The 21204-nt window shown below is 39.9% G+C and overlaps 1 protein-coding gene across 1 annotated transcript; it reads right to left on the reverse strand.

Moving 5' to 3' along the window:
* Positions 1-12727: 12727 nt before the first annotated feature.
* LOC140953624 (uncharacterized) lies at positions 12728-19940 on the reverse strand. Its single transcript, XM_073403041.1, has 2 exons — positions 17138-19940; positions 12728-16231 (listed from the first exon to the last, which is right to left on the reverse strand). Exons 1-2 carry the CDS (start codon positions 19559-19561, stop codon positions 14372-14374), a joined length of 4284 nt encoding a protein of 1427 aa, XP_073259142.1. The 5' UTR covers positions 19562-19940; the 3' UTR covers positions 12728-14371.
* Positions 19941-21204: the final 1264 nt, after the last annotated feature.

The following is a 21204-nucleotide window of genomic DNA, read 5'->3' on the forward strand; positions in this document are numbered from 1 at the left end:
TACTTTGCTGTTGTGTTGTCTATTATGCTGTGCAAGATGTCTCTAAACTTTCAGCCTTTGGATTTAATCCTTAAGTACGACCATTTATAAATGAAAGCCACTGAGCAGTACTTTGCTGTTGTACTGTTTATTATGCTGTAGTGTATAAGATGTCTCTAAACTTTCACCCTGTGGATGAAATCCTTAAATATGACCATTTTTAAATGAAAACTACTGAGAAGTATCTTCCTGTGGTATTGTTTATTATGTTGTGAGAGATGGGTGAAAACAACAAAGGTCAATTCAGCCTTTGAATAAAAGCCTTAGGTACGACGATTAAAATAAAAGCGTCTGAGTAGTACTTTGCAGTGGTATTGCTTATTATGGAGTACAAGATGTCTCTAAATTTTCAGCCTTTGGATGAAAACCTTAAGAACGACCATTCAGGTAAACCTGTGATTTTGTTTATGATGTACGAGATGGGTCTAAACTATCAGTCTTTGAATAAAAGCCTTAAGTACGACCATTCAATAAAAGTTTCTGCGTGGTACTTTGCTGTGATAATTTACAATACCACTGTACAAGCCTGTGGATGCAATTCCAATGTTTGACCATTCAAATGAACGCGAGAGGAACACTGAATAAAATTGGCAGAAATCAATAGATCGTTTTCAGTCACGTGGTCAGCAGCTTTGCAAATTGCTTGGAATAAAAGAAATTTTTAACTTGTGAAAAGAGTTCAATTCCCACAGGATTTTTTTTTGTACACAAACATGGCCGCCGACTCATGTGAAAACGATCTATTACAACAACAGACAGACCGAAAACTTTACTGTTTAGCTTAAAATTAATTTGTGAATTGCGAAACGTATTTATGAGCGGTTGTCGTTGATTGCAAAGAGAATTTTCGGTAATTTGTACGTTTTATTAAGAAAAATTGTGCTAAATTGAGTCTATTAACGGTTATAATGTGATGCTTTTTTAAATTCATATGTGAAATTAAGGTTCCGCTTCTGCCAATTTTGACTGAAATCAATTGCACGACCGTCCATGAGTGGTTGTGACAGCCACAGTGGGATTTGTAAATTATACATTTTGCCTTTGTCGATCGTCGAAGCCGCCAGCTTTTTGTCTTTGTTATTATTTTAACTGCGGTTTGATTTATTTTTTTTCTTTGGGTTCTACCTAATTAACAGACCTTCATGTTTCCTTCCCTATTTAAACTGAAATATGTTGTTGCCATGTTAAGTTATTTATAAAAGCAACAGATCGGTTTTCGTTTTATTACCTGCTTCTCCTAATTCCCGTGAGTTTATTACGCAGATAAGAAGAAATTAAACTCAAAAACTGATCTATGATCTGATGTGGTATTCTCTTCTTCCCAGACGACCATGTATAAGAGCAAATGAAGACATTCAAGAAATTCCCTATTTTTTAAACCACGTAGTTTCTAGTCGAAAACAGTTTTGTACAAATTGATTTAATTAATAGCAAAAAGAAAACTGATTTTTGTTATTGTAAGACTGTCTATGCAAATTTCATGCTTGATTTACCACTTAAGAAATTCAATAAATTTTCCGGCAATTAAAAAGTATTTGTGATCGATAATAAAAAGAGCTTGGATCCTCTATTTTTATTTTGCATCTTAAGGGTGTTTTTAAACAACTTATACAGTTTCAGCATGAAAAGTAGAGCGCAGTCGCTTTTAGTTAAAATAAGCTGTAATAAAGAATTTCGTAATGCTCTCTGTAATGTAATGTTCTTAAATTCCACAAAAACGAAGTTCCTTGTTCCTTTGCTAAAGTGTGACAAATTATTATTACGAAATGCTGAACAAAGATCTGATACATCGTTAAACCACTTTATTTCAGGATAGGGTCAAAAGGACACGTCTTAGCAAATATAAACATAATATACAGTAAAAAGCAACAAGGTACGCAGCAAAACCCCCAGGGGGGGGGGGGGGGTACTCGGGATTTTAAGTGATGGGGATGATCGAAGGATTTTTTTGGGTTTGAAATTTTCGATTCCGGGATTTTTTTTGGGTACGAAAATTTGGCAAAATATTTTTTGGGGTATTAAAAAGAATCGGTAATTCCCTGGCTGTGTAGTTCTGCGAATAAAGTACAAACAAACGTGTTTTGCTGTTGTTTAAATTTCCAATGTTTTTCTTTGTGTTATAGCATTACCCCTTTCTGGAACTTTTAAGGACCACAAAATCGGCACGGGATTTTTTTGGGGTTAATTTTTGGTCCAGGGATTTTTTTGGGTTTTTCTGGGAGTCCTATGGATTTTTTTGGGTCTTGACTTTTGGCTCCATTCGATCATCCCCGTCACTTGAAATCCCGAGTACCCCCCCTGGGGCAAAACCAAAATTCATTGACATGGTTTCTAATTTGTAAAATTACATAGCTTTGTAGTCTGTGCAGTCTAGCAGAGATTACCTACACATGTACATAACCTATTCTAGCCTAATCATTGATCTTTTCTACCATTTCTGTGCTGATTGCTGTTTTACGACCAAAGATTCCATAAATTCATTTCGAGAACATGAATCGCCATGGCCTAGTGACACGCATCAGTAGCCTGCAGCAGTGTTCAGTTCGCGAACGTTTGCTCACTCGATGTTTTGTTGATCCTGCCCTCGTTCATGTTGCCCAGTTTCACGTCTATTCGCACCGTCTGGCGCTCCAAACCATTGCATCTCAATTTCTTCAGCCCTCGGTAAGCTAGCATTTCTAAATGTTAACTCAATAAACGCGACACGAAATTGCCTAATTCTGATACAGTAAATCATAGGATTTAGCAACGAGTTCAGAAACACTACAGTGGTGGAGAAGAAAACAATTACATGAAACGCTTCAAAGTGGATTTCGTACTCCAGAATATAAAACACAATTCTAATAAACATGAACGGTGTACAACACAGTAAAAGAACACCAACTAAAATAGCTGTTAGTTTGAAGGCTTTTTTATCTTTTTCAAATTGTTTCCTGGCTTCCTGTGTAACTTGCTGGGCTGCAACTTGGTTTTCGTGCCGGCGAGTTTCTAGGAACACTGAAAAATGGCTGAAAACAATTACAACAACAGAAAGACCAATAACTGCACTGTGCAGGATATAAAACACAGTCTCATCAACGGCAAGTGGAATTTGCACAATCACAGAAAGAACCCAAGCCAGTAGCGATGCAATCAGTAAACGAGATTCTGTGACGATTGTTATGTAATCGAAGGGGTGTTTTATGGCGACGTAGCGTTTTCCGCTTGCTAACAACAAGTGCAAAAACGAGCTAGATAACAAGCAGTTTGCGATAGCAAAAAGAAAAACTTCGGTAAAACACGACCGGCCATTGCTTAAATCCATTTGCAAGATAGCTATCAGACCCGCAACGAAGAGGGGCTGAGCGAGAATTCCCACCAGAAAATCGGTCAATGCAAGCATGGCTAATACAATGTTCGTCTTCTGCGCCCTCAATCAGGATTTCTTCTTTACGGCGATAATCACCAGTGCGTTCAAAACGGCAGTGAAAGGAACAGGGATGATGTTGATGACTATGTAAAAGATAAGAAAACCTTGAATTAAAGAGGAGGGCTTGTGAAGCTTTCCAACGTCTCTTTCACCGGCCAAGCATACAGGAGAGGGCACGGAGACGTTTCTTGCTTGACTTGAGTTCATCTTTCCTCTATTCTGCGTTGCCAAGGAATTGGAAAAGAGAATGACACATCTTTTGAATCGTAGTTCTCAAGCGTCCAGGATTGAAACTAGCTGTTTCCTTTCAATGTGTTTGTGTTTTATATGCGTACTCGACGATTCGTTGAATATTATCCCCCACAAGATATCCTTTTATAAAATAACTAAGGAAAAAAAGGGTGTTCTGATTGGTAAAATAAACACAATGCTGATATCTAATATTGTAGTCTTGAGTGCGATACTTGCTCTTGGGTTTCGGTGGCTTAAGCTTCAACTGATCTTGAATGGGTCTTTCGCATTAATTGATCACGTGATCAACTTTCTATAAACACGAAAACAGTTCACTTTTGAAAAATTTTGTTAGCAGGAACTGAAAAAGCATATTAAAATTAGGTAACCTGTAATTTTCAACCGTAATCTCAAAAGTAGCGATCGCAACGGCCGCCGAAAATTAGAAGGATTTGTATGGGAAACTCAGCCCTTGCCACCCAGTCACTTCCATACAAACCCTTGTAAATTTGGAAATTTTTCAAACTGTCGTAAAATGTATCCTTCAGTATTATGGGGCTCATATCTCCTTTTTATTCATAACAGGCAATTTGAGCCCTTAAATGCCTAAGGGGAAGATTTAACGACAGTTTAAAAATGTCGAAATTTACAAGGAGTTGTATGGAGAGCCACTAAAACGCGATTGGGTGACAAGAGTTGTTTTTCTCATACAAATCCTTCTAATTTTTGGCGGCCGTTGCAATCGCTCCTTTTGTATACGGCTGAAAATTCACACGTTACTTAATTTTGAAATGCTCTTTCAATTCCTGCTAACAAAATTTTCGAACTATTTTAGTCTCTTTACAAAATGTTGATCACGTGACCAACTATTACTTAAGGTTTATTCATGAGCTATAGGAAACATTTGGTTCGACGAAATAAACGTTAAATTTTTGCGTGATAAAATCGGATTACTAACATTGTCAACATTGAAATAGTCTTGTCTGATCAGTTATCCGGTATCAGTATGAGAACTTACGGTTACCGAGACTTAACGAAAGCCAATTGAGTTTTGATGTGTACAAAATCTCTTCAGGACTAGGGACATAATCATCCTCACTGACAGGATTATGATTTTGCAATCATATTAATTGTTTTTGTCATTATCTAATGAACCCTAAGAGCCGTTGGTGATCCTCGCTTTCAACTGTTATACTACTGCATGAGAAATTTCTGCAATTTGATTGGCTGAGAGCAGTGATATTTCAGCTTAATTTGAAATACCTACATGTGAAAATTACAAACCTTTTGTGGGTAGTAGTATAAACAAATAGTAGCATGATTTGTACGCGACATTTGGCGTAAATACCACTTGTGATATTTATGCCAAATATCACTACAAATCATGCTATTACCTATACAAATCAACTTGACGTTTTAGCAATGGTACCGAAAGTAACTGTTTTCTCTCTTATTTGTCCTCAAACAAGCTTTGGCTGCGAATCAGGAGGCAACTGGCGGTAAAGAAAACACACAGTGTAGAATTAAGAATTAAAAAAGGCCAGTCCGTAAATTTAAAACAAAGTGAAATTAAGGCAAATATCACGATCATAAAGTTAAGTAATCACGACCAACATTAGTTTTGTAAGGGAGGACGGTTTTGTTTTATATGATTTTGTTTAGTATATGCTTTGTTGAAGATGTCTTTACGTAATTTAGTTTTGGTGCGGTGAAACTGTTGTTTATAGGTTAAGTTGTGAAGGATTGAAACGCACGGGCTCGCGATAGAACATATCATCAAATCCGTATGAAAACCAAACACTCTAAAAGCTTATGGGGTCGTGTCATGTACAGGATAAGAATAAAAACTATATAGAGCGTTTTCACTCACGTGGCCAGCATCTAAATTTATGGGAACAAACTAAAGCGTTTGCATAACATGGCCGCCGTTTCATTGTTTTGGGACACAAATATGGCCGCCGTGACGTCATGTGAGAACACTCAAAACATTATGAAACTGTAATTCTCCTAAGAGTATTATTGTACAGTTCAACCCATGGGGTACTGACAAGAGGCCTCCTAATGGAGGTTGACCGGCCTTTCAATAGAAGTTCCTCGCAAATTAGCATATAATTCTTAAGCGGAAGCATCACTTTTATATTTTGAAAAAAACAGGCGACAGGGCGCCATTACTGGTCCTCAATCGGTTGTCACCTGCAGGTGGGATTGTATTTTCCTAAATCACATTTTTAAAAAAAGTCAAACCGAGTGTATCAAGTCCTTGATGGCCGCGTAATAAGGGTGGCAACAATGGGAAACTCTCGACGGGATGGCTAAAGGTGGCAGCGACCGCTTGATAGAGATGGCCGCTTAATAGAGGTTTAATCTACAATTCTTTTCTACAATTACTTTGGGACTTCAATTACTAGCTGCTAAATAGAGTTTAGCCGCTTAATGGAGGTTCAACTGTATACGAAATTAACAAGAAAAAGGAAAATGTATCTAAGAATTTAAGACAGATTAAAATGCAACTGCATTTAGGCGCATTTTATCGAACAGCACATATATTGGTCGTTTGTTCTTACCTTTTAAAAGCAAATTACAAATATATGGATGAAAAGAGAAGAGGCTTTTTTACGATGGAACCACTAGTAAGGACTATTAGGCATTATATGCTTTTGTGGATAAATATTTTTGTGTCAAACGATCGAAAGCTTTTAAATCAGCTAAATGAAAATACATTTATGTTGTTCCTTCAGCACCACAGAAATGCAGCGTCCAGAGCTATGTATATGACACTAACCTAGTTATATCCTTAAAAAAAAAAGATGCTGTAATCGCCTTGGCTGACTTACGAGATGACTGACATGCAATAGGCCAATGGTGTTCCAGCAACCTTTTAATTGTTTAACGCAAGCAAAAGTAACTTTATGGTGTTTGGCAGCAGGCAAATGCATTCCAGATTGGTACTAGTTCTCTGAAAGTGAGGCTGCGAGTGACCGGAACAGACCGCTTAAGACCCTGGGGTGATCTTAGACACTAACCTAACCTATGACGAACACATTACTAAAGCTATCTCCTCCTGTATGTCTTGTCTCAGTCAAATAAGCCACACGAAGCATGTTTTTGACAAACGCAGCCCACCAACTACTATGAACGCGCCGGCTTCTAGCAAACTTTTTTATTGTTCGAACGTATGGGTGAATACATCAAAAAGTAACATAAGTGAATTACAAAGTATTCAGAACTTTGCTGCTCGAATTGCAACCAGTACGCACAAATATGAGCACATCACACCAGTTTTAAAACAGCTTAAATGGCTACCAGTAGCAACTTAGTTATACTTTAGGAACGCTATCACCCGGGGGGTAAGCCCCTATAAAAGTGACGTGGTTGCTCGCCGGAAAATTTCGAGAACACCCCTAACAGGTACCAATTCAAAAATAACAAATTATATAACTGGCACTGCAAATTTTAATAGTAATAAAGATAACTTTTGAACACTTTTTTCTCAAAGACTTTTTGAAAGGATAGTGTTATACTCTTCATCCTAATAAAGCGGATCAACTCTGGCAGCAGTTATTTTAGGTTTTAGAACCCTAAGGGGTACCAATCCACAAATTTAAACCTCTTAATAGGTACGACGAGTACCCCGTCGCTTTTATGGGGCAGTACCACGCCCCGGACGCTATCATGGCCTTTAAATGCCATCCCGCGTGCCTTAGTACCTTCCACTTCATCATAAGTGGGCGGGCCACGAGGAGTTTAGGGATGCTGAACATTCTACTTTTCAAGACTGCTATTGGTCAGAGGACGCTTTATTATAGAATAATCAGTATCTGGAACTCCATGCATAGCTATCTTAAAAATCAAGTCAGTATTTGCCTGTAAGTTCAATCTAAAAGGTAAACTCGTCAAGGATTTTATAGATTCTTGAGTATTTTATCATGTCAATTTAGTTTTAGTTTGAATATTTTTCTTAGAGTTTTTAAGCAGTTGTTAAATTAATCTAAATAGATTATACTTCTGTTAAAATATTATTGTAAATATTTTTACCGTAGTAAATTATTATCTTTTATTGTTGTATGTAATTAATTTAAATTATTGTCTTTAAAAGCTTCTATGAGGCAAGTCAATAAAGTATGTATGTATGAATTTGTTTGTTTGTTTGTTTGTTTCTGGCATGTTGGACAGATGGTCGCTTTCGGGTGGTGGCGGCTTACGAGAGGTGAACACACATAACCTGAGAACACAGCCGACATTTGGCGACGCTACCACTGGTTTCCCCGCCAAATGACGTCTGAGAAACGAGTGCAGAAATTCCATACTAATAAAGCGCACTACCCAGATCTGGGTAGTGCTTCTGATTGGTCGTGCCGCCGGGGAAATTTGATTCAACCAATCAAAAGTACTACCCAGATCTGGGTAGTGAAGTGTCCCCCGATCTGATACGACAGGACAGCACCAGCTAGCCCCATAAGATGAAGCATCAAATGAAATGAAAAGAGGCAGTGTCTCATCGTAATTAACGAATACGCTTGCAAGTAATGTCCAAAACACTAAACACCATGCGCTGTCGACCTTTAGCGCAAAATGTATGTTTTCGATCTGAGGCATGGGCAACGTTTCCACATTCCCACTCTCCAAAGACGGAAAATTCGTTGCTAGCTTTTTTTTCTTAACTAGTACAATGAGGGGGAAGAAGAAGAAGAAGAAGAAGAAGGAGAAGAAGAAGAAGAAGAAGAAGAAGAAGAAGAAGAAGAAGAAGAAGAAGAAGAAGAAGAAGAAGAAGAAGAAGAAGAAGAAGAAGAAGAAGAAGAAGAAGAAGAAGAAGAATGATGTGATGTGTTGGTGAAGATTGATAACACCACTAAGGTCTACGTCCCCTACTCTTTTCGAAGAGAGGTGTGGGTTCTTTTACGTTCCACAAGAACCAGGTATGTGTAAGTGCTGTGAGACGGACATACAGTTTTCGTCCTTATCCGAGAAGACTAGAAAGGCTAATCATTTGCAAATGTCATTACAAAGGCAACATTTTCTTCTCAGTTATTTAAAGACCCTGAGTGTTGGTCCGGCCGGGATTCGAACTCGCTACCTTCCGTTCAGCAGACCGACGCTGTTACCCTACTGAGGTAACCAGAAAGCGCGTGCAACAACAAAAAAAGAACAACAACAACAACAACAAAACAGAAGAAGTAACTCTTTCAATCAAACCATCCTTTTTCACTTAAAGCAGAGTATTTCCCACCTTGGCTGAAGAGCGTAAGGAACTGCTCTGGCTTTGTAGAATTTGGCTTCTATCTTTCGTTAAGCACAACAGGTGCGCCGGTGCCATTACTCATGTTGAGGCTGAAATAACTCATCATTATTATTTCTCAAAGGAGCTGACGGTATCGATGAAGGCAGGTTTAAATCAAGCAGATATTTCCAATCTAGGTTCACATCCATGAGCCAATTTCGACCAAATGAGGCAGATTTGCCTCCTTCTACCACTAATACAGGCGGAAATCGCTGCCATCCTGAATGCTGTACATGCACAAATGCTTCTACTAAGGGGCGCACAGTTTCACCTGTATAGGTTGAGAGTGCTGTCGGTTTCAGCTTAACATAAGGGCAAACGGTTTTAAAAGAAAAAGAAGAGCACACAGGGTGTCTAACTGCATAGAACAAACAATGTGTTGGATCTTTAATGGAACAGAGATTTCTGACTTGGACATGGCCTTCTCATCCTAGACAGCCGCATACAGCTCGAAGATTCTTCGAGCAACTCTCCCTCGACATTCAAAGTGTTCATGCACTCCTCTCCTGGAACAGAGATTTCTGTCTTGGACATGCCATTCTTATCCTAGACAGCCGTATACAGCTCGAAGATTCTTCGAGCACCTCTTTCTCGACAGTCGAAGTGTTCACTCGTCTCTTCTTGCAGACACGAGCAATGGGACTTGTCCCCTTACGTACATTGCAGCTGCTTACGTACATTGCAACTCACTAACAAATGGGACAAGATCACCATGCCAGACTCGTTGTCTTCTGTTAATAACACATATGATGGCCCTCTCCACACCGACACGGACGATCATGTTTCACATACTTATGAAATGACTCCTGGGTTCAAACCTTTCACAAACAGTAAATGTCTGTGTGCTTGGATCAAATTCTCCCATAGAACCGAAAAGAGGCAAAGTCATGATGATGTTGGCGACGACCACATTCGTGAAAACACAGCATTGTAAAACAATGATAGGACAAATTATATGCGGAGAACAACTTATCTCTGAATTTAACGAAGCAAAAAGTATCCTACCCAGCTCAAAAAGTCGCAAGGTTTTATTTCAAAGAAATATGGCACTGTAACAATAATAGCTTCTTTCCGTGAACTAGACACCTCCGCTAGCTTATTTCCACCTTTAATTCAGGGTGTTGCGAGGGTCGACGGTAAACCAAGTTGTTGCCAGTGTATAGGTCCTACAATAGTTGCTCAAGGCGTGTAACATTCTCCACCGAATAAACTGCTATCCAGTGGATTAGTATTGCGGAAATCAATTACGTTGTCCAGCAAGCAAACATCTAAGAGACAACGTTTAAAGGGTCAGTGTCCCGATTGTGCGCACGCGCGAGCGTCATCTTTAAAAGACAATAGAACTGTCATATTGACTCGACAAGATTTCCTTTCGAACCGCACCACCAACGGAGATTTGTTGTTTACATTCTCAAGTAAAATTTTAGACTTTCGAAGAAGTTTTTCGTCTTATTTAAAATTGGCTCGCACCACGAAGACTCATCGCGATTTTGTCACTAGCAGGGCCGCCTCGCGACCCGAAAATCTCGTTCCGCTCGCTTTAAAAATACCTTTTCTAATGTGAAACTCGTGTCAGAGGTCAATTGATCCACGCCCAGTAATATTTGCCTGATTTGCTCGCGTTCTAGCCTTAAACGTTTGAAAGATATAAATAAAAATGGAATCTAAACGCGATGAATTATCGCAAAGGTTAGTAAAAAATTATATCATGATTTCATTGCACTAGGCATGCAGCGTCTGTTTGTTTGATTTTGTCGGCCGTAGGGAGGTTCATTTAAAAGTTTACTAACGCGTCGTTGCAAAACATTCCGCTACACGAAGCTTAATTCCACAAGATCTCCTCAGTCATATCCATGTCTCAATGGTTTCTTTCTTACAGTCTCTATTGTTGCTGTTTCATTTCTGCGTATTCCTTTCACAATTATCTAAGCTTGTATGAAAGCTGGCAGAAGAAATAAGCTTTCAATCGGCATCAAAGCGTTTCCCATCTTGAGGCCCTCCGACCAGCGGCAATAAAAGTAACGCCAAAAAAAATCCCGATTTCGCCCAAATAGAAACTCAACGGAGACAATATATCATTGATCTGTAACCCTGAAAAGTTTTAGTGGAGTATCGAACTCGGCCAAGCGCGATGCAAACGGATTTTTCAAGGTTTTCTAATTCTCCACTCATCTTTTGATTTCGCGACACCCTGTCCAAAAATCAAAGTTTGGTGCACGCGCAGTAACGGGATACTGTTCCTTTAAATGTTTAAGATAAGTCACTAAAATCATAAAAACCACGTCTCGGTTTTGTCATTTTGTCTGATAAGGGGGTTATACTCAACAAAATTGAAGCAATGCCAAAATTGTTTACAACGTTAACCGTGGTTAACTGTAATATTAACTCGGTATAGTTATTTCTGTGTTTATTCGGTTTCAGGATAAGCGGCAACAGCGAATTACAGCCATGAAATCCTTATTTGAAAGTAAAGGAGCCAAAAGTTGAATAGGAATAAATAGAGACTAATTTTTATGTTTTGCTAGACATTTCGTTAAGAAAGTATTAAACAGTCGCGTGCTATTTAGTTAGCCTGCGTGGCAGGCGCAAAAAGGGAAGGGAGAGAGGAGAGAAAAGCAGGAAAGCGGAAAAGGGACGGGAGTCCTAACCCTCTATCCCCACCCCCTCCCTTTTTCCGTTCCTCTCTAGCCCCTTTTGACGCCTATATTGAAGCTATATTTAGCAAGTCCAAAATCCTTTCTTATGATATACATTTTTTTGGGACAAATAGGGGTATTGAGCAGATTCTGGATACCAGAGGCACTTGCCACCAAGCCGGAAATCCTGAAAAGTCTGGATGGAAGGTTATTGTTAAGGTCATTTTCTCGGAAATTCCAACCGAACATTTAGGACTACGTTTTGAGGTAGTCCAATCATTCCGGTCGGTTTGAACCAGACAGAATGTCGCTTACCATTTATCCTTCCCTGCGGTCTAATCTCGCGCTTTACATATTCGCGCCTTTTTTATAAGGTTCAAACCGGAACGGAAACCACGTGATTTCTCCGGCGAGCTAAAAAAGGTCGCTTGCATGCCACTGTCTGGTGTGGGAGTACCCTAGGGAGCGTACTGCTCAATACGGGCTTCTGTCTGTGTTTCTGTAAGGAGACTTACGTACTACAAGCAAAAGCCCCCAAGTCACAACCCCTGAGTAGTGTCTGTGTTGCACATTGGCCATCTTGAACAAGTAACTATCTTAGGGGTGTCAATCATAAAAAGGTGTTTGGCTTATTTTTAGTCCTTCATAGAGAGATGTCTACCTCACGGAAAAACCACTTTGAGAGATGTACATCTTCGAAAGGTGACAACTAGCTGTGTCCAGTTTTAACATGATTTCACTACGTCTTAGTGGTGTTAATTGTTTGCAGTAGCGGATCCAGGGGAAGGGTCCGGGAGCCCCCTCCCCCCCCCCCTTATTTTTAAACCAAACTAGGAGCCCATGACCAAACTGTGGCGCGAAGGGCCAAAAAAAAATGGAGACTCCTCTGACCGGGCACCGCTTATCTCAAGGTCTGGATCCGGCACTGGTTTGTTCCCTTAGAATAGTCTCAGTAATCTTGAGTGGGGCTAGGGACCAACCATCTCATCCTGAAGCTTTCCTGGAAAGAATGGGCTTTGGGCTGATTTAATTGTAAGGCGAGGTCCATACCTGGTGACCTGGGACCGTTTAATAGAGAAGTATATCGTTCATTAACATTTTTCTCTATTTAAAAGGGATTTTTAGTCTTTTATAGGTGGAAGAAAGTAGCATTCCAAAGCATTGCGTGATATGGTACTGTTTATTTACAAAAGCGTTACTTAACTTTGAATTAATGTTTGTCTAATATATTGTTTTATTATCCTAACACCGCCTATAGTAGTTGCTTTAACTCTTTCACTCGCAGAAAAGGCCAAGGTCTAAAATGGACAGAAATTCCAAATTTCATTCCATAAAATTCGGAGAAGCAAATAGTCCACGTAACAGCACTGCCAAAGAGGTCTCATTTAAATGGTCACACCACCGGATTTCATGCGCAGACTCAAAAGTTAGAACAACCTCATAGATTATTCGTTCTGGAGTGAAAGAGTTATTTAAAAGCATATAAAAATATAATAATTATATAAAAATAGTTTGAAAAATAAACGACAGAATTAGATATTGATTTTGCAATCCATTTCAATCCCTTTGACTTTGTATTGAAGCAAGATGCTTTTGCATAAAAGTGATATATCTCATATCTATCCATTTAGTAATGATTCCTCTAAGGCTAGAATAATTCAGTATTTTTGTATAACTGTCGGAACGTGAAATTTTAGCGCTGAGATTACTTTGCAATTTGTATCCTCACTATATTGGGTAAACCTACGCCTGAGTTTAAGCGGGTAGTGAAAGTAAATGAAATAAAATGGGAATATAGCAACAAACTTTACTCTCTCTTTTTGTATCTGGATCTTAGGCTGTCTCCACACTAATTCAGTAGTGGACTTAGAAAATCTTCGTTTTTGTTAACAAGATGCATCAATAGCTCCTTTCCCATGCAGCCAGGGCTAAAAGCGAAACTCTCGTTAATATACTTATAAGTTACTCCATCAAAAAATAAAATACAGTAGTGTAATTCTTAACGGCAACGGCAACGAGAAAGGTCTAATTGTGCAGCACATTTTTTTGTACATTTCTCTTCCTTTGTTGTTGCACAACAACAGCATGAAACTTCCTAGTTTAAAACACGTTTATGGAAGAAATGTCGTATGTTCTTGCCTGTCTTCCTGTTCGATTTTTTGGCACTGCCGCTGATTTTCACCTTGCTGTTCGCTAGCACTTCTCATTTTTTTACCACCACGATAAAAATTTCATACTTTTCTTCCAACGTCATCCACGTCAATGAAGACATTAAAATTCAGTCGAGGAAAAGACTTGGCTTTATGTTCGTTTTTTTTTCTCTTCCAAAGTGTAAGTGGCGGTCACTTGACTACCAAAATATTTTGTATCTATACGTTTCCATTTCTATCATAATAGAATCTCTGATGTGACTTTAACCACTGATCTAATAGCCCTATATCGTTAAGTGTGACATTTTATATCTTCTTACACGTAAGGGGAAAAGGACCGGTCTGACAACCTGAACCAGCCTGAAGGTCATGCGATATTAGTCAGCGGTTGCCCGATTTTGACAGTTGTCAATTAATCTTCATATTTGTAGCATATATAACTGGCGGGGTATTGTCATTTTATGTAGTTGTGAAAATGAGATTTGACATCGGCTTACATGTGGTTGTGTACAGCAATAGCAATAAGGCTCCCGTTACGTATCGCGAGGAGAAGGGAAGAGCAAAAGCTGGCACCCAGTTCCCTATACCTAGCTAAACTTTTTTTCTCTCCAAGGTTCTAGCACAAAAGTTAGAAAAGCTTCTTGAGTTTCACGGCTAAAGCACGTTGCTGATACTCCTTTGCTTGTTCAAGGTCACCTAAGTCCTTGTAAATTGAAGCTAGGTTACCGTAGCTTGTTGCAACAGAAACATGTTCAGCACCAAGCTTCTTGAGTTCGATGGCTAAACCACGTTGCTGATACTCCTTTGCTTGTTCAAGTTCACCTAAGTCATGGTGAATTGAAGCTAAGTTACCGTAGCTTGTTGCAACAGAAACATGTTCAGCACCAAGCTTCTTGAGTTCGATGGCTAAACCACGTTGCTGATACTCCTTTGCTTGTTCAAGGTCACCTAAGGCCTTGTGAATTGAAGCTAGGTTACTGTAGCTTGTTGCAACAGAAACATGTTCAGCACCAAGCTTCTTGAGTTCGATGGCTAAACCACGTTGCTGATACTCCTTTGCTTGTTCAAGGTCACCTAAGTTCCTGTGAATTGAAGCTAGGTTACCGTAGCTTGTTGCAACATAAACATGTTCAGCACCAAACTTCTTGAGAAAGATGGCTAAACCACGTTGCTGATACTCCTTTGCTTGTTCAAGGTCACCTAACTCCTGGTGAACTGAAGCTAGGTTACCGTAGCTTGTTGCAACAGAAATATGTTCAGCACCAAGCTTCTTAAGTTGGATGGCTAAACCACGTTGCTGATACTCTTTTGCTTGTTCAAGGTCACCTAAGTCCTTGTGAATTGAAGCTAGGTTACCGTAGCTTGTTGCAACAGAAACATGATCAGCACCAAGCTTCTTGAGTTGGATGGCTAAACCACGTTGCTGATATTCCTTTGCTTGTTCAAGGTCACCCAAGTCCTGGTGAATTGCAGCTAGGTTACCGTAGCTTGCTGCAACAGAAACATGTTCAGCACCAAGCTTCTTGAGAAAGATGGCTAAGCCACGTTGCTGATACTCCTTTGCTTGTTCAAGGTCACCTAAGTCCTGGTGAATTGAGGCTAGGTGACCGTAGCTTGTTGCAACATAAACATGTTCAGCACCAAGCTTCTTGAGTTGGATGGCTAAACCACGTTGCTGATACTCCTTTGCTTGTTCAAGGTCACCTAAGGCCTGGTAAATAGAAGCTAGGTTACCGTAGCTTGTTGCAACAGAAACATGTTCAGCACCAAGCTTCTTGAGTTCGATGGCTAAACCACGTTGCTGATACTCCTTTGCTTGTTCAAGGTCACATAAGGCCTTGTGAATTGAAGCTAGGTTACTGTAGCTTGTTGCAACAGAAACATGCTCAGGACCAAGCTTCTTGAGTTCCATGGCTAAACCACGTTGCTGATACTCCTTTGCTTGTTCAAGGTCACCTAAGTTCCTGTGAATTGAAGCTAGGTTACCGTAGCTTGTTGCAACATAAACATGTTCAGCACCAAGCTTCTTGAGAAAGATGGCTAAACCACGTTGCTGATACTCCTTTGCTTGTTCAAGGTCACCTAACTCCTGGTGAACTGAAGCTAGGTTACCGTAGCTTGTTGCAACAGAAATATGTTCAGCACCAAGCTTCTTAAGTTGGATGGCTAAACCACGTTGCTGATACTCTTTTGCTTGTTCAAGGTCACCTAAGGCCTGGTAAATTGAAGCTAGGTTACTGTAGCTTGTTGCAACATAAACATGTTCAGCACCAAGCTTCTTGAGAAAGATGGCTAAACCACGTTGCTGATACTCCTTTGCTTGTTCAAGGTCACCTAAGGCCTTGTGAATTGAAGCTAGGTTACCGTAGCTTGTTGCAACAGAAATATGTTCAGCACCGAGCTTCTTGAGTTCGATGGCTAAACCACGTTGCTGATACTCCTTTGCTTGTTCAAGGTCACCTAAGGCCTTGTGAATTGAAGCTACGTTACCGTAGCTTGTTGCAACAGAAACATGTTCAACACCAAGCTTCTTGAGTTGGATGGCTAAACTACGTTGCTGATACTCTTTTGCTTGTTCAAGGTCATTTAAGTCCTTGTGAATTGAAGCTAGGTTACCGTAGCTTGTTGCAACAGAAACATGTTTAGCACCAAGCTTCTTGAGAAAGATGGCTAAACCACGTTGTTGATACTCCTTTGCTTGTTCAAGGTCACCTAAGTCCTGGTGAATTAAAGCTAGGTTACCGTAGCTTGTTGCAACTAAAACATGTTCAGCACCAAGCTTCTTGAGTTTGATGGATAAACCACGTTGCTGATACTCCTTTGCTTGTTCAAGGTCACCTAAGTTCCTGTGAATTGAAGCTAGGTTACCGTAGCTTGTTGCAACAGAAACATGTCCAGCACCAAGCTTCTTGAGAAAGATGGCTAAACCACGTTGCTGACACTCCTTTGCTTGTTCAAGGTCACCTAAGTCCTGGTGAATTGAAGCTAGGTTACCATAGCTTGTTGCAACATAAACATGTTCAGCACCAAGCTTCTTGAGTTCGATGGCTAAACCATGTTGCTGATACTCCTTTCCTTGTTCAAGGTCACCCAAGTCCTGGTGAATTGAAGCTAGGTTACTGTAGCTTGTTGCAACAGAAACATGTTCAGCACCAAGCTTCTTGAGTTGGATGGCTAAACCACGTTGCTGATACTCCTTTGCTTGTTCAAGGTCACCTAAGGCCTGGTGAATTGAAGCTAGGTTACCGTAGCTTGTTGCAACAGAAACATGTTCAGCACCAAGCTTCTTGAGTTCGATGGCTAAACCACGTTGCTGATACTCCTTTGCTTGTTCAAGGTCACCTAAGTTCCTGTGAATTGAAGCTAGGTTACCGTAGCTTGTTGCAACATAAACATGTTCAGCACCAAGCTTCTTGAGAAAGATGGCTAAACTACGTTGCTGATACTCCTTTGCTTGTTTAAGGTCACCTAACTCCTGGTGAACTGAAGCTAGGTTACCGTAGCTTTTTGCAACAGAAATATGTTCAGCACCAAGCTTCTTGAGTTGGATGGCTAAACCACGTTGTTGATACTCTTTTGCTTGTTCAAGGTCACCTAAGTCCTTGTGAATTAAAGCTAGGTTACTGTAGCTTGTTGCAACAGAAACATGTTCAGCACCAAGCTTCTTGAGTTTGATGGCTAAACCACGTTGCTGATACTCCTTTGCTTGTTCAAGGTCACCTAAGTCCTTGTAAACTAAAGCTAAGTTATTGTACCCAGATGCAACATCGACATTTTGGTCACCCAACAGCCTAATGCGAACAGCGAGAGAGATTTCCAAGTATTTCTCTGCCACCTTAAATTCACAGTGCATTTTACATATGTTGCCAAGATTCGACAATTTTTCAGAAATGTCCTGAACATGGACTTGAGACATATTTTCTGTCGTAATAACTGTATTAATTGGTATAATAAGGGCACGTAGGTGCGGAATGATGTACATAGTGTCCATGGTTCTATTTTCGTGTGGAATTGTGACAATAAATTTGTTAAATGATGTAACAGCTTCACTTACAACCTTGATCGTTTGATTCTCTGTACAGTCACTCATCACCCATTTCATTGCGTCGTGCACAACCTGATGTACACTAATGTAGTGACAACTATCTTCGTCTTCCTCTAAAAGAAGCAGTGAACATCTTCTGAATCTCCTGCGAATGTGTTCTTTGTCCTCTTTGTCATCGCGTTCGAGAACTTTTATAAGGTAACTAACCGCTATGTCAACGTTTAATGGTTGTGGTGCGCACAGAGAAAGAAATCTGAAGAGGTGTTCAAAAAACTTGTCGGATTTAACTTGTGCTTCGACAGCTAACGTTATTGCTGTAGTCATCGTATTTGGATAAATTGGGTTGGTATCAGCAAGGGTATCCTCGGTCGTTTCTCGTTTTCCTTTTTGTAAAATCTTTAGGTATTCGTCCCAGCCAAAGTGCTTCGATGCTTTGTCCTGTCGAATGTCTTTGACAAACACAGCCGCGCCTGCCAAAGCGAGTGGCTGATAGTCTAATTTCTTGGCGACTTTTTCCGCTAGCTCGTTGTCGAAGACCCCAGAAAGCTTGGCCAATAAGGAAGTGGCATCGTGAGGATTCATTCCTTGGCTTACTGAAATGTGATTGATGAAAGAGCTATTTAAAGGGATGGACTTTGTATCCTGGGTTGTAATTAACAACTGACCTCTTGCCCACGTCTCGGTTCCAGACTGTGGTAGGTAATCATGTACAAAAGTCAGTTTACTCACATTGTCCACCACCATTAGCCACGACGCGTAACACCCAATTTTTGCAGCAATAAGCATCTTGAGATTGGCAATCTTCTCCTCAATGTTCCAATCCTTAGAGCTCAAGGTTTGCATCACTGAAAAGTCTGGGCACTTTAACTGACGAGCAAAATTGACATATGACTCCAGAAGTGAATTTTGACTGGCAGCGTTTACGGTCATCACAAAGGACGAAGTGCACGGTATTTCTTTTACTTCATCAAAGAATCTTTCAGCGACGAGGCCAGCTAGTTGTGATTTGCCACTTCCTGGATTCCCTGAGATGTACAGATAACTCAACCTGTTCTCGTTGGCCTTCTTTAGTTCCCTTAGCTGATGGGCTATTTGTGCTACTTTACTTTCACGGCTTTCAATTTCGTGTGTAGGTTTAGGAGGGAGAATACAGAATGACGGCGCTTCTTTCTGAAGCTGATCTTCAAGAACCTGGCGCTGGTTCTCTTTTTCTTGAAGTCCTTGTTTAATATCGTCAACCTCTTTCAGAATTTTACGCAATTCGTCGGTTGGGAAAGTTTTCTGATTTTTTATGTCATCGATTTTTACAGTAGAGAGACCAAGCGCATTAAACGCTACATGAACTTTGCCGATAGCATTCTGAAAATCAATCTCAGGGAGACTTCCCTGTGGTACGTGGGCGAATTCCTCGTTTCTAAAATTTCTAAGATCATCCACATTGTTTCTGACTGTTGATGCAAGGTAGGGCCCGACACAATCAGAGTAAAGGATGGCGTAAAACAGCATTGTGCAATCCCATTGCGCTCTGTTTCCATTTATCATGGTGGCTAAAAGATGAGCATTTCTTCTTTGATTTCTTAGAGACTCGCCGTTGTAAAAGTCCGTTCCATTCTGGGCCAAATCTTTCCATTCTCCCAATGATTTTGATTTGTATTGATTGTCCCATTCACGTTTAAAAAGTTCTCTGAGGCCTTCGGCTAGTAAATCAGTGGTTACATAGCAAATTCTGAAGTAGTTCAGCTGTTCTTTGGTGTATTCTTTTGAAAGGGCCATGTTTGAGGCACTGCTGAGGCTTGGAACCTTTGGAAAAATGAATTAAAAAAACGACTTGATGAATTTTGTAGGGAAAAGAAAGGCAGGATATTTTAGTATGATTTAAACGAAATAACTTCTGTTGTTCTAAATTGTCCTTCACTCGGTCGATGTCAATCAGTTGTAAAGCCTCAGTTACTAAGCATATAGCAGGTTTCCCTTGATTAAGTATTTTGACAGACTTTTTAATCTACGCTAACAAGAAAACATTTATTTCTCAAAATGTGAAAGGCGAAAAAGCTGACGTAAAATTCTTTTTTTAAACTTACTCCAGTTTTTGCATTTTAAGAATAGAATCAAAGATCTTTTAAGTGGCGTATAATAAGGGAGTGGATTATGATTTAAGCACTTATGTGAATTACGGCAACATGATTAAAATTATGCTGAAATTCGTTTTAAAAAACTGTTTAATATTCATCTTTTGTAAACTTCCTTAATATATTGTTACTTTCATTTCCTTTGATAATAATTGTCTCCGTCGCCGTAATTGTTAGTTCGTCTTTGAAAAATTGTACTTCCTACATTTTTGTACTTTTTTTTGTAATTCTAATCATGAAATTTTTCTGCGTGGCACAATAATGTAAAATACGAAATACAAGCTTGAACACGGTTTAAGAGTTAATTTAATTTGAAGAACTGCCGGTTAAAACTTCTTTTACGAACTTCTTTAAACAGGCTCTTTGTTCGTCTGTGGAAGATGGAAAGAGGAGCAAAGGAAATAGATGAAAGCAAGAACAAAGGCTGAAATCGTTTCGCTTCATGCGCCAAAAACAAAAATGCACTACTCTTAACTAACTCTTAGACGTGTTGCAATCTCATTTTTAGCCATATCTACTATATGACATTGGCAAAAAAAAACCCGGTCCGAAAACAAGGAGATTTTTCCCTAGCTGCTGGTCACTAAAACTTATTTAAGCGAAGACGGAAAGGATTTTTATTTAAAATATTGTAAAAATAAGCCCACCGAGGCGCTTTCCGGGTGGGAGTAGGGTATTGCAAAGTGCCAGAACTAAAGCGCCTGGGAGGGGGGGGGGGGGGGGGGTACTGCCATATGGGCTATATGAGTTTGTGCCGCTGTGAAGGGTACGGTTTTCAAGCAGTTTACTCTAGGATAGGGTATATCAATCAGGGCGTTAGGGTTTAGAATAGGGTATCATTTTTCGGGAAACTGATCAGTTAGTTGAAGATTTTAAGGTACAAGGTTTTGTTTTGGGTAGACTATGCTAGTGACCTCAGTAGTGTCTGGAAAACAGCTACTCTAGGATAGGGCCTGGGGGGATTTGGGGAGTTTACTCTAGTATAGTGTAGCAAACTAAAATTCAGCTAAACTAGCTCTGGTATAGGTTAAGTGTTCCAGGGGTCCAAGCGGCACATCCCCACCCAGAAATTCCTAAAGTAACCCCCCGGGGCTGTAGCGTTACTTTTTAAGGCCCAGTTCACACGTCGAATTTCACATGTGCCGAACTTCCTATTTTAGTCGACTAAAATAATTCAACTCTATACTCTATTCGCTGTCAGTATTCCCAGTCTCCAAAACTAAAAGTTCGGCACATGTGAAATGCGACGTTTGAATCAAAAGTCGAACCTAAGTCGAATCTTCGACT

Source organism: Porites lutea, chromosome 12, assembly GCF_958299795.1.
Source record: "Porites lutea chromosome 12, jaPorLute2.1, whole genome shotgun sequence".
In the NCBI taxonomy this organism is placed as follows: Eukaryota; Metazoa; Cnidaria; class Anthozoa; order Scleractinia; family Poritidae; genus Porites; species Porites lutea.